General features: G+C 38.4%; 2 protein-coding genes across 5 annotated transcripts in view; one reads left to right on the forward strand and one right to left on the reverse strand.

Annotated features, from left to right (window-relative positions):
- UTP20 (UTP20 small subunit processome component) overlaps nucleotides 1–9,030 on the forward strand; it is an 86,270-nt gene extending 77,240 nt beyond the window's left edge. For both annotated transcript variants that reach the window (XM_086400962.1, XM_086400963.1), the window contains 7 exons: nucleotides 154–286; nucleotides 2,294–2,481; nucleotides 4,944–5,015; nucleotides 6,595–6,846; nucleotides 7,034–7,160; nucleotides 8,313–8,458; nucleotides 8,702–9,030. In XM_086400962.1, coding sequence (XP_086257088.1) covers nucleotides 154–286; nucleotides 2,294–2,481; nucleotides 4,944–5,015; nucleotides 6,595–6,846; nucleotides 7,034–7,160; nucleotides 8,313–8,458; nucleotides 8,702–8,857 — 1,074 coding nt within the window. In that variant the 3' untranslated portion in view covers nucleotides 8,858–9,030. The remainder of the gene's footprint in view (nucleotides 1–153; nucleotides 287–2,293; nucleotides 2,482–4,943; nucleotides 5,016–6,594; nucleotides 6,847–7,033; nucleotides 7,161–8,312; nucleotides 8,459–8,701) is intronic.
- Nucleotides 9,031–12,924: 3,894 nt separating this feature from the next.
- Nucleotides 12,925–24,316, reverse strand: ARL1 (ARF like GTPase 1). 3 transcript variants are annotated; one of them, XM_086400964.1, is made up of 6 exons: nucleotides 24,113–24,316; nucleotides 21,828–21,965; nucleotides 19,856–19,937; nucleotides 18,858–18,969; nucleotides 15,975–16,153; nucleotides 12,925–15,247 (listed from the first exon to the last, which is right to left on the reverse strand). In XM_086400964.1, the coding sequence occupies exons 1-6, from the start codon at nucleotides 24,114–24,116 to the stop codon at nucleotides 15,217–15,219; spliced, it is 546 nt and encodes a 181-aa protein (XP_086257090.1). In that variant the 5' UTR covers nucleotides 24,117–24,316; the 3' UTR covers nucleotides 12,925–15,216. The 3 variants fall into 3 exon arrangements, with proteins under 3 accessions (XP_086257090.1, XP_086257092.1, XP_086257093.1); XM_086400966.1 differs by having other exon boundaries at nucleotides 23,905–24,316; XM_086400967.1 differs by lacking the exon at nucleotides 21,828–21,965.
- Nucleotides 24,317–24,430: the final 114 nt, after the last annotated feature.

Here is a 24,430-nt window from a genome sequence, read left to right on the forward strand (position 1 = left end):
CACAGTCCCCCAAAGCAAAGAATTACCTGACCAAAATGTCAGCAATATTGTGGTTGAGAAACCCTGCTACAGATGTACATCCTGGAGTAAAAATGTCCATAGAATACTTTGAAATTATTGTCTTAATTAATTTAACATTCTTCCTACTTTTAGATCATGGAAGAGACTGAAGAAAAAGCTGCAGATCGCCTTCTGTTCAGTTTTCTTATACTGATAAGTAAACTCATCAAGGAATGTAATATCATTCAGTTTACCAAGCCCTCTGAAACTCTGAGTAAAATCTGGAGTGAGTATTTCCTTTTTCTTTAAAAATAAATGGAATATATAGTATCAGGGGGAAGGTTCATAAGAAAAAGATTTAATAGGTCTTTCAGATTGATTACAGTGAAAGTATGTTTTTCTGGGAGGAAAAGCAAATTATATAATCTCATAAATAATATATATCATTTATAAATAAAAAAATTAATTATGTTAATTATTGTTTAGTTGCTAAGTATTGTCTGACTCTTGTGACCCCATGGACTGTAGCCCTCCAAGCTGCTACTCTATCTATGAGATTTCCCAGGCAAGAACACTGGAGTGGGTTGCCATTTCCTTCTCCAGGGGATCTTCCTGACTCAGGGATCAAACCTGTGTCTCCTGCATCACAAGTAGATTCCTTACCACTGGGCCACCAAGGAAGCCCAATTATGTTAATTATGGAAGAGTAAAAGAAAGGAAGAAGTTTCCCGAAGTCCTCCTTGCTACTTATTTGTTACACATTTCCATCCAGTCTTACTTTTGTCAAATAGCCATAGGGTTTTTTTGAGGTTGCCTGATTCCATATAAACTTTTATATCCTGTTTATATATAAGTAAGCATATTATTATTCAGAGAAGGCAATGGCACCCCACTCCAGTACTCTTGCCTGGAAGATCCCATGGACGGAGGAGCCTGGTAGGCTGCAGTCCATGGGGTCGCTAGGAGTCGGACAAGACTGAGCGACTTCACTTTCACTTTTCACTTTCACGCATTGGAGAAGGAAATGGCAACCCACTCCAGTGCCAGTGTTCTTGCCTGGAGAATCCCAGGGACAGAGGAGCCTGGTGGGCTGCCGTCTATGGGGTCGCACAGAGTCGGACACCACTGAAGCGACTTAGCAGCAGCAAGCATATTATATATAACATATTTAGTAGATATCCTTCTAATTGGCTATAAATAATCCATTGTGTGTAAATGTGCCATAATTTACTAAATCATTTCATTGCTATGGAAATATTTAAGTTATGTAACACTCTTTAAATAAAAAATAAGATCCTAGAATTATTAATTTAACATTTTCGCTTTGATTAATCAAAACTAAATACTAGGAAATAGACACTGCAATGAATGCTTTAAATAACCATTTGTTTCAAGAGAACTCATGATTTTATGAGAAAAATCATCCAGTTACTAAGTTACTGTATAGCCTACTCTGGTATGGCTCCATTGAGATATTACAAAGGTTCATATAAAAAAAAAGTAAAACCATCTTCGTGAAATATAGCATAGACTAAAACTAAGATATGACACGGATTGTTCAAAATTTTAGTCCTGTTCCCCAACACAAGGCTTTTCTATTGCACTTCCCAAGTGTGGTATATGGAGAGTTGCTCTGAGAATAGCATAAGAGTATGAGCTTTGAGGGCGCATAATGAAGATCCTTTAAGAGGTCATACTTAAGGACATGAGCTTTGGGGCCAGATTGAGCTTGGGTCCAGGCTTGGTTCTGCCTGTTACAGCTTGGCACATTACTTAGCCCCCTTTGGAACTATAAACTGGGAATGACAATTCCAACCTCACAGAACTGTTGTGAGGTCTAAATGAGCTAATATGTGTAATACACTTAGCCTATGGCTGGCACACAGAATGCCTTATTAAATGATACCTTTCCAGTCAGCTACCTGGTGCCACTGATTTCAACAGTTAGGAGAAACGAGTGTTCTCATATATATATTTACATTAATTTTAATTTGAAATTGCAGTTGTTAATGCTACCTTACCTCCTTGAATCTGAAGCTAAGTTCTTATGAAACTGGCCTGCTTTTAGGCTTACTCAGATCTCTTTCTCATGTCATTTCTCATGGTAGGAGTTGGTTCTCTAGTTATTTCAGTCTCTACCTCACTTCTGAGAAGGCAGGGACTATTTTGTTCATCTTTGGTTCCTAAATTCAAGCACATAATAGATACTCAAGAAATGCCTAATTAGTCGTGCTCACCACCATAGAGTCAGGAAAGCCTTGAGATGTCTGAGAATGTGTTTTGGCTCCCTCAGGTCACGTGCACTCCCACTTGAGATATCCGCACAGCTGGGTGTGGCTCACAGCAGCCCAGATTTTTGGATTGCTCTTTGCCTCTTGCCAACCTGAGGAACTTATTAGAAAATGGCATGTCAAAAAAACTAAAAAGAAAGTCTCGGAATCTGTCGCAATCCGCTTCCTAACAAGTGACCTTGAGCAAAAGGTAAGATTTTTCTAACACCTTTTCCTTCCCTCATCTTCGTGAGGTATTCATTCTGGTTCATGTTACTATCTTGGGGTTGGCCCTTGGGAGGAACTCTTCCAGTCAACAATTTGATGTACATGTGGATCCACACGAGTATTAGTAACTAGAGAGGGGTCACCCTCAAGGCCAAGGTTTTTCGAAGAAAAATTTTAGACCCTGATCAGATTTTTTATTTGCTTGTTTAGCACATGTATCCTCCATTACATATTTAAGTTCTTTATCAGTGCTAGAAAGGAAGATACTGTCTGTCATGCCTCCTTCATAACCTTGTTGATGCCTCAGTGAGATCATCACGTTCATGAAAATGTTAGGCAGGGACCATGTTATATCTGTCTCCCATATCTTAGGGCCTAGCACACCTGGCTTACAGTGGGAATGCCATAAATATTGAATGAGTGGAGGATCAGTTCAGTTCAGTCGCTCGGTCGTGTCCAACTCTTTGTGACCCCATGGACTGCAGCACACCAGGCCTCCCTGTCTATCACCAACTCCCAGAGTTTATTCAAACTCATGTCCATTGAGTCGGTGATGCCATCCAACCATCTCATCCTCTGTCATCCCCTTCTCCTCCCACCTTCAATCTTTCCCAGCGTCAGGGTCTTTTCAAATGAGTCAGTTCTTCGCATCAGGTGGCCAAAGTACTGGAGTTTCAGCTTCAACATGAGTCCTTCCAATGAATATTCAGGACCAACCGATTTTCTTTAGGACGGACTGGTTGGATCTTCTTACAGTCCGAGGGACTCTCAAGAGTCTTTTCCAACACCACAGTTCAAAAGCATCAATTCTTCGGCACTCGGCTTTCTTTATAGTCCAAGTCTCACATCCATATGTGACTACTGGAAAAACCATAGCTTTGACTAGATGGACCTTTTTTGGCAAAGTAATGTCTCTGCTTTTTAATATGCTGTCTAGGTTGGTCATAGTTTTTCTTCCAAGGAGCAAGTGTCTTTTAATTTCATGGCTGCAGTCACCATCTGCAGTGATATTGGAGCCCCAAAAAATAAAGTCTGCCACTGTTTCCACTGTTTGCCCATCTATTTGCCATGAAGTGATAGGACTGGATGCCATGATCTTAGTTTTCTGAATGTTGAGTTTTAAGCCAGCTTTTCACTCTCCTCTTTCACTTTCATCAAGAGGCTCTTTAGTTCTTCGCTTTCTGCCATAAAGGTGGTGTCATCTGAATATCTGAAGTTACTGAGATTTCTCCCAGCAATGTTGATTGCAGCTTGTGCTTCATCCAGCCCAGCATTTCGCATGATGTACTCTCTATATCAATTAAATAAGCAGGGTGACAATATACAGCCTTGACGTATTTGGAACCAGTCTGTTGTTCCATGTCTAGTTCTAACTGTTGCTTCTTGACCTGCGTACAGATTTCTCAAGAGGTCAGGTGGTCTGGTATTCCCATCTCTTGAATTTTCCACAGTGTTGTGATCCACACAGTCAAAGGCTTTGGCATAGTCAATAAAGCAGAAATAGATGTTCTGGAATTCTGTTGCTTTTTCTATGATCAACAGATGTTGGTTATTTGATCTCTGGTTCCTCTGCCTTTTCTAAGACCAGCTTGAACATCTGGAAGTTCATGGTTCACGTATTGTTGAAGTCTGGCTTGGAGAATTTTGAGCATTACTTTGCTAGCATGTGAGATGAGTACAATTGTGCAGTAGTTTGAGCATTCTTTGGCATTGCCTTTCTTTGGGATTGGAATGAAAACTGCCCTTTTCCAGTCCCGTGGCTACTGCTGAGTTTTCCAAATTTGCTGGCACGTTGAGTGCAGCACTTTAACAGCATCATCTTTTAGGATTTGAAATAGCTCAACTGGAGTTCCATCACCTCCACTAGCTTTGTTCATAGTGATGCTTTCTAAAGCCCACTTGACTTTGCATTCCAGGATGTCTGGCTTTAGGTGAGTGATCACACCATCATGATTATGTGGGTCGTGAAGGTATTTTTTGTACAGTTCTTTTGTGTATTGCCACTTCTTAATATCTTCTGCTTCTGTTAGGTCCATACCGTTTCTGTCCTTTATTGTGCCCATCTTTGCATGAAATGTTCCGTTGGTACATTTCAGGTAACTATAATAGTGTAACTAAGGTAGCGGATTTTTCTCTGGGGAGATAGAGTGGAGGATGGAAGAAAAGAAAAGAGGGAGGGAAAGTATTTGAAGGTTGTAAAGTTGTCTACCGGTAATCTAAAGATTATGATTTATATCTCCCCGTGTCCTTCAGTTAAAACGCTTATGACAGATAGAAGGGAACATTTAATTTCTGCTCATGAACCTTCCTTCTCCAGATCTATGCAGGTGCTCATTCAGAGAAAAATCTACTACCTTAGTTGCATTATTATAGTTACTTGAAGTTTTTGAAAACAATCAGGAATACCCTGTGTTGTGTCTGCTAATATCCATTTTCTTTTCACAGATGAAAAGTATCTCCCTAGCCTCTTGCCATCAGTTGCACTCCAAATTCTTGGACCAGTCTCTAGGAGAGCAGGTATTACAATCCTTCCAGTTAAATATAAGGGACCTATGCTACCAACAGTATAGGAGCAAGCTCACATTTGGTTTTTGTTTTTCCTAGTTAAGTCTTGGGGAATTAAATGAAATATAAACAAACATTTATATACATGATCAATTAGGCACACATATCTAATCGACTCTGGAGTGCATACTGGGATTACTCCTGGCTCTGTTTAAAATTACCAGTAAAAATGGTACATTTGGGGGCTTTGCTGGTGGTCAGTGGTTAAGACTATGCTCCCAATGCAGGGGGAATGGATGGCACAGTGAGGCCAAAGCAGTCATGCCAGGGTGGACAGTGGGTGGGGTCTCACACAATATATTTTAGTAGAGGCTGATAAACCGTACATACTCAGGACAGGTAGGAAGATTGACTATACTGACCCAGGATGAATGAAACTATGGATTTTAGTTCACCTTAATCTTGGAGTTAACAATGTGAAGTGGCTGTTAAGGGGGGAAAGGCCTCCAAATCTGGTACTGTCCTCACAAAGGCCCAGCTTCTAGAAGGAAGTGATACTCTTGGCATTAACTCTTGATGGCCAGGCTGGCCTTGGACAGCGTGTAGTACTCTGAGTACCACATTTGGGGGAACCTTAGGCACACAGTAGCCTTGGAGTAGCCAGGATGATGAAGGTGTGTGCAAAACCAACTTGATTTCCTCCTTCACACAATAGGTGTGAAATACCCACAGCAGAGATTTCATAGATGTCCCAAGATTAGGATTTAATAAATGGGTCCATTATTAGAAGACTGAAAAAACCACCCCTGGGCAGTTTAATTTAATGGGATACGTGGGAAAGAAGAGGCTCAGTATATAAGAACTTGGGCTTGAATTCTAAAGACCTTGACTTCTGGTTTACCACTTTGGGTGAGATTCAACAATTCTGAGCCTGCCTTGGTTTTCTCTGCTGATAATAGTACTTGATGTGCTCAGTTGTGTCTGACTTTTCACAACCCCATGGACTGAAACCTGCTAAGTTCTTCTGCCCATAGATTCTCCAGGCAAGAATACTAGAGTGGGTTGTATCTCCTACTCCAGGGGATCTTCCTGACCCAGGGATAAAACCCATGTCTCTTGCATCTCCGCATCGGCAGGCTTATTCTAATGCCACCCAGGAAGCCCAGTAGTACCTGATAGGGATATTTTAAAGGTGAATTGGAATGTATACAAAGCAACTAGTCAGTGCTCAAAAAATGAAAATTGTTATTTCTATGAGGACTAGCTGAAGGAATTTAATGCAATGAGGATGAAAGCTCTCTTGAAAAATATCAATGGATGGTCAAGAATGAAATTACTCAGTGGGACCTTAAAGAACAGAAGCAGGCCAAATGGATAAAAGTTACATGGAAATAGATTTGGACACACTGTTGGGTAAACTGAATTTTTACAAAAAGGGACTGCTCATGAATATTGGAATACCAGTTTTTTATTGTCTAATTATAGGATACCTGTTTTAGCTTCTGCTTTACCAAGCCATATTTATTGCAAAATCAGAATCTAATTCTTACCTTTCCCCTCTCCCCACCTCCCCACACCCCTTTTTTTTAAGGTTGTTAAGAATTTGTTGTTTGTAGCCAAAGTCTTATATTTACTGGAACCTGATTCTGGGGACATAAAAGAAGACACGGAAGAACAGGAAGTTTTAGGTGATGGCATGGCCGGAGAGGGTGTGGAAGAACACAAGGCGTGTGCAGATGAGAAAGAAGAGCACAGCAGGCCAGCCACACTGCTCTGGCTGATCCAGAAATTGTCCCGGATCGCAAAAGTGGAAGCTGCCTATTCACCTAGAAATCCCTTAAAGGTGTGCATATGCAAAATGGCTGAAAAGCAGTCTTTTTTTTTTTTTTTAATGATACTAGCTATCCTCCCAAGTCCCTAGAACCTTTTGAACCCACAACTGTAGCATAATATCTGCCCCTAAATAGACCTTGTTTTCTAAGTTAACTCTGTAGCTACAAGTACAAACGAAAAATGATCTGTACTTTCAGAGAACATGCATCTTTAAATTTCTCGGAGCCATAGCAATGGACCTTGGAATAGACAAGGTGAAGCCGTACCTCCCAGTGATCATAGCGCCTTTGTTCCGGGAACTGAACAGCACCTATTCAGAGCAGGGTAATTCTGCATCCTCTTCTACATGTTAAAATACCTATCTTCTCTCCTGAATGCTTCCTTCTTCTTTTCTGTCCTCCCTTTCTGCCAGAGTTTAAGAAAGAAAACTAGCTAGGTATCAAGGCAACAGCAAACAAATAAGGCATATTTGTGTTATTTTTTACTATCTTCTGTATGCTTTCTTGTGTCTAAGAGTGAAGGTTTCTTTCCTAAAGGATGATGTTTTTTAACTCCTAAGTGTAGATTAAATATTAAAAGAAAACTAATTTGGAGTGGTTCTAAACCTCACAGTACTGTGAACAATAAAGAACAAATGTCACTATAAGTCTGTTAAGAATTATAAGGCAAAACTATCAAATAGTTTTTACTTCAGATGTTCTCATTTTTCCCAGTATATTTTCTTGCCTGGTTTATTTGGTACCTTTCCCTCAGTGATCCTTAAGTTATCTCTTTTGGTAACAGGACTAGTGGAAATTAGGGATTGGAAAGCAAGGGAATAATGTTAAAAAAAAAAAAAAATGAATGTTAAAAAGAGTTTTAAAATATTAGTAAATGACGTAAATGTCAAAACAGGAGCTATCTATTCCTACAACCTTGAGTTTCCTTACAGTAGGTCAGGTTGGCTTTGGCTCTCAACCAACATTTATTGAGCACTGAATATTTGCCAGGCACTGGTGGTTAAATGTCTTTGATCTGCCCCGTCCACCCCAAAAAAAAAAAAAAGAGGTTACAGCCAGAGCCAAGCCTCTGTGACCCATGAATTAGAGAGGACCTAGAGATACATGCTTACCTTTCTTTGCCCCCATCTGCACAGACCTGAGCAGGGTAATAAAGGTAACACAAAACATTTGTCCAGTTCTCAAATTACTTTAATGTCTTCTGAGCCAGGATCCCTGTAGGAAAGTGCTTCACGGTCTCTGATCTCTGGCCACATCCTTGACGAGGAGGTGCCATGGAATGCTGTGTCCAACACTTCTGCTTATTCTCCTATCTCAGGAACTCAGAAACGAAGAGACTAGTTTTTAGATCAGTGTTTAATGTTGAAGTAATAAAAGCGATCATGCCTTGGGAATTTAAATTTTGCATGTTAATTTTGTACATATCCAAATATGTTCTTTCCTATGCATTCCTGATTGTTACTGTGTGTGTCATTAGATCCTTCACTGAAGAATCTATCCCAGGAAATCATAGAATTACTGAAAAAGCTGGTCGGGCTCGAGAGCTTCTCATTAGCCTTTGCCTCTGTACAGAAACAGGCTACTGAGAAAAGGGCACTCCGGAAAAAGAGAAAGGCTTTGGAGGTAGGCTTGCTGCTTGAAATTGACCTGTTCATTGGGCTTAACTATTTTTAACCAGGCATGTGTGCATGTGTGTATCATACTTACCAAGGGAGGAAAGAGGAATTGGCTGTGTTTGAGAGGTGGGACTTTATAGCTGGGGCTCCAAATTTTGTGATGTTCAAAAATGGTCCATTTCTGCATTTGATTTTTATTGGTTTAACATTTACTTTAAAAGTAATACAAAATTTCTCTTCTTTTTTCAAGTTTGTAACTAATCCTGATATTGCCGCCAAGAAAAAGCTGAAGAAACACAAAAATAAAAGCGAAGCAAAGAAGAGAAAGATTGAGTTCCTGCGGCCAGGCTATAAGGCCAAGAGACAAAAGAGCCACAGCCTGAAAGATTTAGCAATGGTGGAATAAAGTGCTCCCTGTGCTGTGTCCGAACTTACCCTGAAACATGAACTTTCTGGTGTACCTGCTAGTCCAAAATCATAGCAGGTTTTATTATTTAATTTAAACTTTGGCATAGATTGTATAATATTATACAGTTTAATATAATTCATGTTTGTTTTTAATTAAAATATTTCATAATACTACTGTATCTTCACTGTCTAAAAAGCATTTGACACTAATGATAAAGAGTTTAAAATGTACTTTTCTTTTTAAAAATACACATTAAAATAGCAAGACAACAGAAGAAGTTAGTAAATCAAGCAGATTTGCAAAATTACAAAATTTTATATAGATATTTATAAAGCTACATGTACCCATTTGAATGCAGAGTTCCAAAGAATAGCAAGGAGACAAGACTAGAGCTCTCTTCTAGGAAATCAGAGATACCAAGGGAACATTTCATGCAAAGATAGGCACAATAAAGGGCAGAAATGGTATGGACCTAACAGAAGCAGAAGCTATTAAGAAGAGGTGGCAAGAATACACAGAAGTACTATACAAAAAAGATCTTCATGACCCAGATAACCATGATGGTGTGATCACTCACCTAGAGCCAAACATCCTGGAATGCAAAGTGAAGTGGGCCTTAGGAAGCATCACTAGGAACAAAGCTAGTGGAGGTGATAGAATTCCAGCTGAGCTAGATCGAATCCTAAAAGTTGATGCTAGTGAAAGTCCTGCACTCAACACACCAGCAAATTTGGAAAACTCAGCAGTGGCCACAGGACTGGAAAAGGTCAGTTTTCATTCCAATCCCAAAGAAGGGCAGTGCCAAAGAATGCTCAAACTACTGCACAATTGCACTCATCTCGCATGCTAACAAAGTAATGCTCAAAATCCTCCAAGCCAGGCTTCAACAGTACGTGAACCATGAACTTTCAGATGTTTAAGCTGGATTTAGAAAAAGCAGGGGAACCAGAGATAAAATAGCCAACATCCATTGGATCATAGAAAAAGCAAGAGGTAAACATCTGCTTTATTGATTAATCCAAAGCCTTTGACTTTGTAGATCACAACAAACTGGAAAATTCAAGAGATGGGAATACCAGACCACCTGAACTGCCTCTTGAGAAATCTGTATGCAGGTCGAGAAGCAACAGTTAGGACCGGACATGGAACAACAGACTGGTTCAAAATTGGACAAAGAGTATGTCAAGGCTGTGTATTGTCACCCTGCTTATTTAATTGATATACAGAGTACATCATGCAAAATGCTGGGCTGGATGAAGCACAAGCTGGAATCAAGATTGCCGGGAGGAATATCAATAACCTCAGATATGTAGATGACACCACTCTTATGGCAGAAAGCAAAGAGGAACTGAAGAGCCTCTTAATCAAAGTGAAAGGGAGAGTGAAAAAGCTGGCTTAAAAGTCAACATTAAACCAAGATCATGGCATCTTGTCCCATCACTTCATGACAAATAGATGGTGAAACAACAGAAGAAGTGACAGACTATTTTGGGGGGCTCCAAAATCACTGACCAACCTAGATAGCATATTCAAAAGCAGAGACATTACTTTACCATCAAAGGTCCGTCTAGTCAAGGCTATGGTTTTTCCAGTGGTCATGTATGGATGTGAGAGTTGGACTGTGAAGAAGGCTGAGTGCCGAAGAATTGATGCTTTTGAACTGTGGTGTTGGAAAAGACTCTTGAGAGTCCCTTGGACTGCAAGGAGATCCAACCAGTCCATTCTGAAGGAGATCAGCCCTGGGATTTCTTTGGAGGGAATGATGCTACAGCTGAAACTCCAGTACTTTGGCCACCTCATGCAAAGAGTTGACTCACTGGAAAAGACTGATGCTGGGAGGGATTGGGGACAGGAAGAGAAGGGGATGACAGAGGATGAGATGGCTGGATGGCATCACTGACTCGATGTACTTGAGTCTGAGTGAACTCCGGAAGTTGGTGATGGACAGGGAGGCCTGGCGTCCTGCGATTCATGGGGTCGCAAAGAGTCGGACACGACTGAGCAACTGATCTGATCTGATCTGAAAATCACTGCAGATGGTGACTGCAGCCATGAAATTAAGACCAACCTAGACAGCATATTAAAAAGCAGAGACATTACTTTGCCAACAGAGGTCCGTCTTGTCAAAGCTATGGTTTTTCCAGTAGTCAGGTATGGATGTGAGAGTTGGACTATAAAGAAAGCTGAGTGGCAAAGAATTGATGCTTTTGATCTGTGGTGTTGGGAGCAAGACTCTTGAGAGTCCCTTGGACTGCAAGGAGATCCAGCCAGTCCATCCTAAAGGAAATCGGTCTTGTATGTTCTTTGGAAGGACTGATGTTGAAGCTGAAACTCCAGTACTTTGGCCATCTGATGCAAAGAACTGACTCATTTGAAAAGACCCTGATGCTGGGAAAGATTGAAGGCAGGAGGAGAAGGGGATGACAGGATGAGATGGTTGAATGGCATCACCAACTCAGTGGACATGAATGTGAGCAAGCTCTGGGAGTTGGTGATGGACAGGGAACCCTCTGAGTGCTGTGGTTCACGGGTTAGCAAAGAGACACAACTGAGTGACTGCTGAACTGAACACTTGAGCATTAAGAAAGACCTGCACAAATGGAGTTTTACATTCATGGGTAGGAAGATTTAGTATCATAAGTTGCTAGTTTGTCTCCAGTTGGAAACCTGTGGTTAAATACAAATCTGAGCAAAATCCCAAAGGAGTTCTTCATATTATCCCAACAAGCTGATTCTAAAATTTATATGGAAGATAGTTAAGTCGAAAATAGCCATGATACTCTTAGAAGAGCGTAAGGGGCTTGCCCTGTCAGATAATGAAAAATAAGACAAAAAGTGCTATCTAGAGAGGGATGATGTGATAAAGATTAAGAACTTCTAAGGTGACACACCCAGGACGTGGTATGTACCTTATACTGATAGATGATTAATAGCACCCAGGCTATATAACAAATACCAAAAACCAACGAAGATGATACAGTTGAAAAAGTGGCGAAAGATAGAAACAGGCATTGCAAAGGAAATGTAAGTGGCCCTTAACCCAGTTACCAAATAACAGGCCCTTTAACCCAGTTACCAAATAACAGGCTATAACAGGTCTTGAATACTAAAGTACTTGTGTATTGGTTAGTAAGTCATTGTCTTGAGACCACCTTGTGGTGGCACTCATGAACTTCAAAACCGCCACTTTGGCTGTAGGAGTCCCTAGACACCACTGTCTCCCCACGCCAGAAATTAAAGGACTAAAACCTGTGCTAGTAGGGTTTTAGTATCAGCTACGTCCTTTTTTTGAGTCACTCCTGTATTAACCTTGTTAATAATTGGGGAAATGCAGATTAACATGTGAATGAAACTCCATTTTGAACCCTTCAGATTAACATGTGAATGAAACTCCATTTTGAACCCTTCAGATTAACAAGGCTGACAATACCAAATGTTGGCAAGCGTGGTGGAAGAAAGGGAACCTTTTTTTCTAAAATACTATGGAAAACAGTCTGGCATGTTGTTCAACCATGTGGTATCTTTTGCCTCTCTACACTTGATGTACTAAACAGAAGCAATATTCTTTAGTATCCAATACATTTGGAAGGGTAGGGGGAGGAAAAATCATCATACACTTTACATTTTATTTAACTCATTTAAGTCTTTCTGACAGCTTCCTAAAACTCATTATTTTACAGATAAGGAATCTCATCTCAGGTTAAATAATCTAGCTAAAGGTGACACAGGTTGAATGTGGCAGAGTCAAGATTAAACCTAGGACTTGAAAGCCCATGCTGTTTATGGTGACAGGGTTAGAATATTACAGCATATGGCATAGGAATCAAATGTTCAAACATTCATGAGCTTCACAATTTGTGTTGTGATGTAGTCTGTATCTCAAACAGGACTTCTCACACTTGCAAGGTGTTTGTAATATCCCAAAACAATAAACATGGGGCATCCTGGAAAGCAGACCTAATTCTAAGTGATTTAAAGTGCAGGTATTTGCTTTTATAAAAAATTTATAAATCAAAAGTTATTAATACTAAAGGCAAAGTCAGGAAAAATAAATATCTCCAGTATATTGAGCACGGCTTTGTTTTAATATTTAATCATTTTAATCAGTATTTAATCAATATTTATTCCAGTAAATATTTATTGAGAGCCCAGTACCAAGTATGTACCAGCCAGGTGCACCACACTAGATGCAAGGGATTCTAACAGTAAATAAGGTATGGTCCCTGCCCTCAAGGAGCTTACATTTCCACAATTTAAAGTGCATCTCAGGTATTCTGATAATAGAATTCCACTCTCAATTTCTCTTTTTAAATTTGATCACATGACACAGCACAACTACCAAACAGAATTATAAAATAGAATGTTAGCGCTAAAAGAAACCTTTGATATTATCTGTACAAAGAGAAAAACCAAACAGAAACTGATGGAGTGGCCCTTTGCACCTAGAACTCATATGCTCTGATTTCAAGTTTGGTCCTTTTCAGGCTTCTCATGAAACAAGACTCAGTAGATTTTTATAAATATAAACATTCAACCTCCTGTAACATACTTGTACAGCTGTTTGCTGCTAGACAAGGACCTTCTCGTTTATACCAGGTTAATGTCAATGTATGCTCTATTTATCCCATCCTATTCTTCGTGGCAAACCAGAGGGATCAGGATCATCCAAGTGCAGGCCTTTGCTACCAAGGGTATTTGTCAGGCAGCATTTGCCTGCCAGGGTTGCACCTCCCTTCTATTTTCACAGTGTTCGTGAACCACTGGGGAGTGCTTATCCATTTAGGTACAAGTCTAACACGAGATATGTGCCACTGACCAGAAAGGTACCCAAGTATAAAGTGCTGATGTACTATTTTCCTAGCTGACAAACATACAGCCTACCATTTTTAACCATGAACATATTTTGAGGTGCCATAATGTGCCAGGCACCATACTGGACATTAGGTATATGAATAAGACAGTTTGCCCATCCGGAGTGCCTTGCAAACTATGACACGATGTCAGTTATATACTGTTAGTACTTTGCGGTACACTGGGAACACATGCTCCTGGAAGAAGGCCTGAAAAAAATTGCTCCCAATTTTAGTAATTACTAAGGTCTCCATTTCTGTCTCACTGTAGACTGGGTTGTTTGTAAAGTTCCTTTTAAAAGTCCATTAGGAAATAACTGTTTTTGGTAGTCTAGCAGCAGTAAGTCTAATTTTTAAAATCAGGAATACTTTCTCCCTCTAGAATCAAATAAGATTTTGACTTTTCACCAAAGTCACACGTTCAATTACAGGCAGATAGAAAGAACCAAAGGCAGTAAAAAACATCCTTTACAATGCTTCTTAAAATAAGTCTTGTTTTCAAAAAATTTCCTTTAATATGAAATTTTGTTTAATGTGTTGTGAATTCAATCAAATATAACCATCTAGGACTATTTCTACTACCTCTACTAGTATGGAAAAATTTACAGACATTATTTTGAATGTACTATGTCTACTTCTATTAGCTTAATTTTACATAAGGAATTAAGTTGTGTTGTCAATGTTGGCACTTCCAGGAATTTATAGTTCATGGGACAAGCTTCTGTCTGACCCTGAAATCTCACTCTAAGATTCCCTTGCAGGTGACTTTAGTCAAGCCAGTCTATCAGCATTTTGAGTCCATGTCCATAAAAATGAAGATGTAAAAATGATGTCCTAGCTACATGGCAGGATTCCTGTACCAATTGACTGAGTAGGTCCAAATCTGAAAAAAATTTCCAAACAACTATAAATAGTATAAAATAATAATTACAGATAAGTCAGTGAAGTTAGCCACCAAAATAATTATTTCATGCCTATAACCAAAAGCTTTTATATGAAACGGCTTACATAAAGTGGTCATTAAGCAAATGAAGACTATAATTACCCACGCTAGGTTCTTGGCCTACTCTGTTGAGCCTAATCTTTGGAAAAACCTAATTCATTTTAGAGGGGAAAATCTGAGTTAAGATATTCATTAGTGTTAATACAAACAAGATGCAACCACTAATTTAAAAATCGGAGGGTTTTTTTCCTCATTAAGAGTACATTCTTTAATAGGACTGTATCTGAATAAGAACTGCATACAAATAGAATATATACCTTAACACAAGATAACAAGGAGGGAATATTTTACATTATATAGGGCAGACATTCAGTTGGTTCAATCACAATGAGTTACCCTTCCAACCAACCACTTAGTTTTAATATGTATTACAAATGTTCCAGTCAGTTCGGTATATGCCGACAATCAGACAGCTTTAACATTTAGTAGTGTGGAGCACACTTAACTGTTTCCAAAGGGATATGTGATGTGGTCTTCGTTTCAGAGGAGCAAAAGTGACTGAATTACTGTCTGCTCTTTAATGTTTCAACTAACCTGTGAAGAGAAAATGAACAGTTTCATAAAATTAACTTCAAATTTTCAGGTATAGAGAATGACCATTTATAATATAAATTTTATACTGAAGATGAATTCCAAAGCACTTTAAATGATGAAGGTTAAGATGGTTATATTAGAAGAATGAGGTTATGGACTCAATTTCCACAAGGGTGTATTTTAGCTCTCACTCTGTCTGTGCTTTGAATGAAAAATCAAAAACAACCAAATAGCCACTTTCCAGGCTGCTACTATAGCCAGGCCAGATGTAGATGATTCAGAGATGAAAACTAGCCTCAGTTCCCAAGGAGATGATAATTTAATGAGCAGATGCACAAACCAACTACAATACAGTGTAACAATTACTATTCTATCACTGATCTCGGACAAGGACATCTGTGTGTGTGCTAAGGCAGTAGGCCTGGAGGTAGGAAGGCTCTTGAGAAGCAGAGAGCCTCAACCTAAGTCCTGAAGGATAAGGAACTGGAGGGTGAGCCGAGTAAGGGAAAAAGCTCGAAATATAGCAGAGAGGTGGTTTACCTAACTATAATTAGTACGTGTGGCTAAAACAAAAGCAGATATACATGAAAACCAGTGGAAGAAAAGGGTGGAGGAACTTAATATGATAAAATGCAAAGTAATCTGATTTCATCCTTAAGACCAAAGGGAAATTACAAATGTATATACACACAAATCCTCAAATGGCTTCTGGAAACATGATACTTACCATTCCATTGCCTCATCAAGGCCAGTGCCTTTGGTTGCTGAAGTTTTGAATATTTGCCATTTTCGGTCCTTCAAGGCAGGTAACCCAAGTGAATTTGCCATTTCTGAGGGAGTCATTGCTTGTTCCATGTCCTGCTTATTTGCAAACACCACTAAAATGGCTTTTCTCAGCTCTTCTTCCTAAATAAAATAAAAAAAAAAATACTTTCTAATTAATTTTCTCCTGAGTTTAGGAAGACATGCGAAAAAAAAAAATCTATTATTTTAAAAGCATATTTCCTAACTCCTTTTTATATTTCTTTACTCCATTTAGAAGTTTTGTGTACAAAGGTAAAAAAATTGGTTTTGTGTCTGTAAGTTTTAATATAATAGTCCTGATTCAACCTCCACATGTACTTTATATCACTAATAAATAAATATTGATTGAATTAATTAAAAGTTAATTCCTAAAGAATGAATACAATTTTTAGTTTTCTAGGAAGAAAGATTACACAAGTCAAATCCTAATACTACAAAAAACCTAACAACAATCCAATACAATTTTGAGAATTGGGAACTCAAGTTAATAATCCATTTCTTTTATGCCATACTTTATACAATAAAAATTTATTATACCATGTGAATTACAGCTAAATAAAGCTGTATATTGTCACCCTGCTTATTTAACTTATATGCAGAGTACATCATGAGAAATGCTGGGCTGGAAGAAGCACAAGCTGGAATCAAGATTGCCGGGAGAAATATCAATAACCTCAGATAAGCAGATGACACCACCCTTATGGCAGAAAGTCAAGAGGAACTAAAAAGCCTCTTGATGAAAGTGAAAGTGGAGAGTGAAAAAGTTGGCTTAAAGCTCAACATTCAGAAAACGAAGATTATAGCATCTGGTCCCATCACTTCATGGGAAATAGATGGAGAAACAGTGGAAACAGTGTCAGACTTTATTTTTTGGGGGGCTCCAGGGTCACTGCAGATGGTGACTGCAGCCATGAAATTAAAAGACGCTTACTCCTTGGAAGAAAAGTTATGACCAACCTAGATAGCATATTAAAAAGCAGAGACATTACTTTGCCAACAACGGTCCGTCTAGTCAAGGCTATGGTTTTTCCAGTGGTCATGTATGGATATGAGAGTTGGACTGTGAAGAAAACTGAGCACCAAAGAACTGATGCTTTTGAACTGTGGTGTTGGAGAAGACTCTTGAGAGTCCCTTGGACTGCAAGGAGATCCAACCAGTCCATTCTAAAGGAGATCAGCCCTGGGATTTCTTTGGAGAGAATGATGCTAAAGCTGAAACTCCAGTACTTTGGCCACCTCATGCGAAAAGTTGACTCACTGGAAAAGACTCTGATGCTGGGAGGGATTGGGGGCAGGAGGAGAAGGGGACGACAGAGGATGAGATGGCTGGATGGCATCACTGACTCGATGGATGTGAGTTTGAGAGAACTCTGGGAATTGGTGATGGACAGGGAGGCCTGGCGTGCTGCGGTTCATGGGGTCACAAAGAGTCGGACATTACTGAGCGATTGAACTGAACTGAACTGAAAGCTTATATTTTAAAAATATGTTATAGCCAAGGCAATTAACCAGTCCCTTAAAATTCCTTACTTTGAATTTGGTCTAAGAAGCTCTTATGATAAATGTGACGCTATGTTGTTTAAAAAAAAAAATTTAGGCAAAACTTTAAAACTTTAGGTTGAAATTTATAAATTGGAAGCTACTAAGAAGTTAATCATCCAAAAACTCAGAAGTCCGAAATATTCTAAGTTTTGCTTCTAACTAGGAATCAAGTTACCTGGAACTTAAACATTCAATAATTGAGTAATTCAGAATCATAGTTTTAGTGGGAAAAGGAAACCTATACATCTAATTTTCTCAAGCAAAGGCAATTTCATTATTAAGTTAATCATTAGTACATTTGAGAAGCTTATTTAACAATTTTAAAATCTTTTAGATGACTACTTAATGCACCCTCTAAATTCAGTTAGCTTATCAGTATCTTACAAACCTCAGTGAATATAATGTATTGGGTTCTTAGTTAAGAGCTATTACACACTGTTCCACACATCAGGGGTAACAAGGTAAACAAAAGAACTTTACACTTTAGGGTGGGAAGCATACATAAGTAAACAAATATGTTTAAAATAATGGCAAGAAATGGTAAGTAGTTACAAAAAATAAAGCAAGATAAAGGGTTAGAAGATAACTGAGACCTCCTCTATGAGGAAGAAACATGTGAGATAAAACATGTCAAGAAGACAGCCACACAAAGATTTGGGGAAAGAAAATTCCAAGCAAGAGAAGCAAGTACAAAACCCTAAACCAGGTGTCAGGTACATAAATTCAGTGAGCAAAGAAAAGAAATACCGGTATGGCTGAGGTACTGTAAACACAGGGAAGAGAAAAAAAATGATAAAGCTGGGTGAGGTAAACAGAGGCCAGAATTGTGCCAGAAATCCATTCTGAACTTCAATGTTCCTAAAACAAATATACTTTATTATTTATATACTTATATAATAAATCTGCTCCCATATGCTAAATTATACAACCAGAAATAAAGACATTAAAAAAACAATCACTTCACAGAAGTGACTTAGAATAGTCACTTCAGTTTAGAAAGGGTTTAGCTCTCAATTTTCTGGAAATTAAGGAATTTAATTTAAAGGAAGTTATAGCACTGGAATTTTTTTTTTTTTTGTCTTCAACACTCCCCAACAGTATTTTTGGAATAGAAAGTAATTTGCATAAAAGAAAATGATACTAAAGACATGGGTGTGGGGGAGACCCCTATTTCCCTTTTAATTATTTCTGCATGTGACAATAAATAATAAAAAGAGCAAGCAAATATAAATGACTTAGCCACATTTTAATAAAGTTTTCTTACCTCTAACATGGCAACTAATTCTGATTTGGAAATGCCAATTCGGTCTCGGTCACAACTGTCTACTACATAAATGACTGCATCTGTGTTTGAATAATAACATCTCCAGTATGGCCTAAAGAAAATTCAGAAAGGGAGAATACATTACTATTTGATAGATGAAACTGATAGGTTAATTTATATGCTAGGACTTGGCTATGGTGGGCTGAAGTGTGTTACTTGCCAATCCTTTTGCACCCATATCAGTATCAATGCCATAATGATTGTTTCTCATGGACATATATCATATCCCTCAGATGGGAATGGGTAGAAAGAATATTGATAAAACATAGGATCAAGGAGCTTCAGAATGAGTTTAGACTACAGGCTGAGAGAAGAATCTATAAAATCACTAAATGTACTGATGAAAAAATGTTTCATACAGACCTGAGCACTGTATCTTATAAATCGTTAACTAGAAACTCCTTAAGAGAAATGGGTTCTTTAAAAATAATTTTAGTAACAGATTTAAATTGATCACTGAAGACAAGAAGTAGAAATGGCTAAAATTAACAAATGACTCCAAAGTGGTTCAAGAAATAAAATGAGTTAAAGGCAGCAAAATGCTTGGGGAATGCATCTAGTCCTAAATGGTGGGCCCAAAAGGTATTTTCATGAAATCCAAAAGAGTCTGTCTCACAGAGGAAGAGACTGACAAGAATTAACTAGAGGATTCTTTTTATTTAAAAATTACTGAAGTAATCAGGTCTTGAGACTTTCATGGAAAAAACTTTCATCTAAGTGATATAGGAAAAACTGACTTCCGTAGATTTTAATTATTTTCAATTAAAAATCTTTAATTCTCAGATTTTAATTGAGAGAATAAGGTGGTTTTACCTCATTTTAAACTAGGTGGCTCCCATTACATTACAAAAGAAGACATATTTTGATTCACTGCTGTTAACCCTAAAAGAACAATAAAGATCCCAATACTACAAAATGGTCTGGCCTTTGTACCATACCTGATGCTTGTCTGTCCTCCCAAATCCCAGACTTGGAATTTAAGGTTCTTGTATGTTACTGTCTCAACATTAAATCCAATGGCTGGAAGAAAAAGCAAATTAATAGTATATGAAGACTAATACATTCTGTCTTCAAAGTGAGTTTCAGCAATTAGTGGTAATTGTTGAATCACATTATTAGTTCAAATATTATTCCATTTACGACAATATGCTGTGCTATACATATACACACACACCCCCCCACAATAAGCAAGATCAACCCCACTTTCAGGGTATATAAGAACCCCCAGCCACCTCTGCAATTAGATAATTCTTAGCTCAATGGAAATCCTATTATGTTAAACGCTGGCATAGAAAAGCGTTCAGAAAGTTATACTTAGAAAGGACAGTTGTAAACGTATTACAAAAAATGGAATTTTGGTAGGTAGCAAATAGGATAAAAGCCTAGATTCTAAACTTCAGTAAGGGACAGCAATGGCTGTATACCTCTTTATGGAGGCTGAGTTCGCTAAGGCAGGGACTCTCACAGACCCTCTGAAGACTTCCTTAAGAGCTCATCCACAATAAGGTCACAGCTAGATGGTCAAAGGGGAAGAGTCTCAACCCCTTTCCCTGCCATCCTTCTTAGGTGGAGCTTGGCATCACATGCCTAAGGCAAGATACCATTACTTTCAATGAAAGGAATCCAGAGCAGCTGGAGAGGATGCTGAAAAAACTTAGAAGCTATACATATAAAAATTACTAATTTACAAACTTAAAAAAAATCAAAGTAAAATGTAACTTACAGCTATAATTGGACAATTAATTTTTTAGATTTAAGTTTATACTGGTAAACGATGCTTAAGAGTATATATGGCAAGTATAAAAAAAATTACTATAGCAAATCTGAGTGAAAAAGTAAAAAGCAAGTTCATGATGTCTCCCTCAGAATTAGGTAGCAGTGTAATCATCATCTTCAACCTCAATTACAAATGTTGTTTATTTGCAGAGAAGAACATGGTATATAAACCACATTTGCTAAAACGCAATCCACTGAGCTATGGGCACCACAGCGGCCACCATGACTCAACTGCAGCACAGATGGGAGATTTGAGAACCAAAAACCAAAGAAACTGAAATTTCTTGAAGGTGGTAGCAAGAAGTAACAGATGACATGGTTCAAAACGTTCTTTTGTAAAAGCTAGACTTTTCTTTTTTAATCTGGAAGTTTAAATAGGTACTAAATAGAAATACCTTGAGTGACGGAGTAACTTAAAGACATTCTTGAGCAAACTCTACAAACTATTAAACTTAGTTTAAGTATATTAATCTTCAGAGCAAAAAAATGAAAATAGTATAAGTAACAGAACAGTGTTCTTATGTAGTAAATTAGTACTATTGAATATTTTTCTAAGATATCAATAAAGGTGTTACTTTTCTTGATATTTTTAAGTTCCAGATTAATTCAACACTCAGTCTCTTCAACTCAGATCTTTAAAAATAATCAATATGATTACTTAAAAAAAAACCAAAAAACTAATCTTAATCAAATAACAAGTACAGAAAAAAAAATACTGTACATGTATATATATATATAACTTAGTATCGACATACTGATAATTCTTTACTCAGATTTACAAAGTATTTTATATACTTGATTCATTTTCCTTATTCATTGGCTTTATTTTCAAAGCAGATGAATATTTATTATCTTCATTTTATCAATAAAGATACTGGCTCTCAATGATATTCTGTGGCTTAATTCTACCCAACTTTTAAAACAACTCTAAACAGCAGAACCCAGCCATGGACAGGGGTTCATAAATTACACCAAACTGTCCATAAATTTATGAAAAAAATGTTATCAATATTATGCTCATAGAAGTCTACAAATCTTATTAATTACATTACATATGTATTCAGAAATAAAGTTTTTTTTCAATGGAAAACAAAAGCCCCTATCCTATGATTAGTTTATCATACCAACACTTACTAGGAATAGTAGTCACGACTTCTCCAACCTGTAATCTGTACAAAATTGTAGTTTTTCCTGCTCCATCTAATCCCAAAATTAAAATCCTCATTTCCCGAGTTCCAAACAGACTGGAAAAAATGCTTGAGAAAAAGCCACCTTAGAAAATAACAAAAATGTATTTCAATATCACTTCACGAACTAGATCCACAAAACATTTAATCTTGATCTTTAAAAGCTATACTAAATTCAATAACATTGTAGTATTTTCCTCCATTCATAGGAACATTGCTTCCAATGAAACACATCATTCAACATCAAACTAGTAATTACTGATTGTTACCATGTCCTGGATACTATGTTAGGCAGGCTCAGAAGATATACTCAAAAATAAGAGAAATATGACTCCCCTCACGGAGCTCACTTTCTAAACAAGAGAATATGGATAGCTTAATGTGATATCCTCATTACCCCTAGAAATTAGAGGGCAAATTAGAATGACAGTGGGACAATGAAGTCCTTGAACATGAAAAGCAATTATTATTGTTGTACAACAGCAGTACCATAAGTACCTTCAATCACTGAGAATTCTCCATAAGGAATGTAACTTGCAAAGGAATTGAGACAGAAGCCAAAAATAACAAAAATTATTTCTGATGAAAACATTTTAAAAAATAGTAATAAAGCAACATTCAGCATATCATGAACTATTCCCAGAAAGCTTCCTATACACAAGGTATTGTGTAATACAAAAGCACTTGTGAATAGAGAATAGAATGGTGGTTACCAGATGCTGGGAGAGTGGGGAAAATGAGACAGTGTTAGTCAAAGGGTACACACTTTCATTAGAAGATACGTTCTGGAGATCCAATGAACATCATGGTAACTATATTTAATTAATAACATATTGTACACTTGAAATTTGCTAAGACAGCAGATCTCAAAGTGTTCTCATCACACACACAAAAAGGGTAACTGTAAGGTGATGGATGTGTTAATCTGCTTGAATGTGGTAATCATTTCACAATGTATACATATATCAAAATATCATGCTGTACACCTTAAATATATACAATTTTTGTCATTCATACCTCAATACAGCTGAAAAAATGTTAAAATTTAAAATCATTCTCTGTGTCAGCAGGGCCTCCCAGTAATAGATTAAATTGTTGATGTGTGTTTAAATAAAATAACCCCGAAGAGTGACGGAGGTGAAAATTCAGAATCTTTATTATTTCTACAATCAAACAAGAAGCTCTTTTAAAATAAGTTCTTTCTTTAATGATTACCCTTCCCCACCCAATAAAAGCACTCTGGCCCTTTCTTACCAAAAGACATTTGAAAAGATTAAAAAAAATCTAACAATATAAAAAAGTTGACAACAGAAATGATGCTCACAAACACCACCTGGTTATTTTACAAAGAAATGAAAAAATTAAAAACTACAAGTCTGGAAAAATGAATCCACCATGCGCTAGAGAACCTTGAAAGTTTGTAACATAAGGAGTGTGACTTGACAAAATCCTTTCTTATAGGTTAAAAGAGGCAGTAGGAAAAAAACTGAAAGGGTTATGCAAAAAGACAAGAAGGCGCTTCTGATGTTTCAGAGCAAGATGGAAACTCCCCAGAAAATAGCCGAGGTATTTAAATAACCCAAAGAATTTGCATCACTTGGAGAGTTGTGACCAAGTTAAAAAATCTGCACCTTCATTTGGGCTCCAGTGGGGAGCGAAGCTCTACCTGATGCTTGACGACAATGTAGCTCTCTCAATTAGCACTCCAAAAATTGAGTTTAAAACGTCATCACTGACCAGTAATACCTTCCCTGCCCACTTCCCCCTCCCTATTCCTCTCTTACAGAAAAAGTTACAGGCAAGCAGATAAATGCCGTGTTGGCAATAAAACATTACGAGCAACACCTTTTGGATTTTAAACTGACGCTGTCTCAGCGACCAGAAAGAGAGTATCAAGCTGCCACTACAAGGTCAGAGCTCATCTTTCACCGAAGAAACCTTAGCGAACTTGAGACTGACATGTTGCCAAGCGGCGCTGGGTCCGAGGAGTTAAGGGAAAAGTTCACCGACCCACGGTGACCCACCCATGACGCCGCGGGGAGACAGGAAGCGAAGGTTCGAGGCAGAGTCCACGCACACTAGTGAAGAGCCAAGGTGACTGAAGTCCTCAGCAACCAGCTCCCTGAGACGCTAGCTGCGTCCCAGGCCTGCCCCTCTGTTCCTCCTCTCCCCAACCCGTCCCCTCGGCCTCGGCCTCTCGGTGCGCCCAGGCTCCCTTCTCAGATCTCTCACCCATGATGAACCGCCTGTCCGCCCTCGTCCACTGTCAGAGACTGGCCCCGACCTCGGCAGCGACTCCTATTCGAGTCTCGGCGCCGCCACCTCCCCTAGCCTAGGCCTGCGCTCCGGCTCCGGCTCGGACTCTTGGCTCCCAGACAGTTTCTTTGGAAGCTTGGTCAGCCAGCCAACTTCCACGTCGGACCTCCCGGCAGGGGCGGGAGCTAGGGGCCGCCGCGACTGCGCGCTGGAAACCGAGGCCTGAGCGTCCGCGTCGTCGCTTTCGACGCAAGTCCCCGGCAAACAGGGTGTAGATATTGTGGAAGTCACGAG

Source organism: Bos grunniens, chromosome 5 (genome assembly GCF_055505025.1).
Source record: "Bos grunniens cultivar Pamir isolate PY7600 chromosome 5, Bosgru_T2T1.0, whole genome shotgun sequence".
NCBI lineage: Eukaryota > Metazoa > Chordata > Mammalia > Artiodactyla > Bovidae > Bos > Bos grunniens.

Excerpts from the sequence above, each read along its gene's own strand:
- ARL1 (XM_086400964.1), bottom strand. Across the intron at positions 18,970-19,855 it reads GGAGGACAGACAAGCATCAG|GCCATACTGGAGATGTTATT; the intron begins GTATGGTACAAA and ends AATTTTCTTTAG. Across the intron at positions 16,154-18,857 it reads AATTAGTTGCCATGTTAGAG|GAAGAAGAGCTGAGAAAAGC; the intron begins GTAAGAAAACTT and ends TATTTTATTTAG.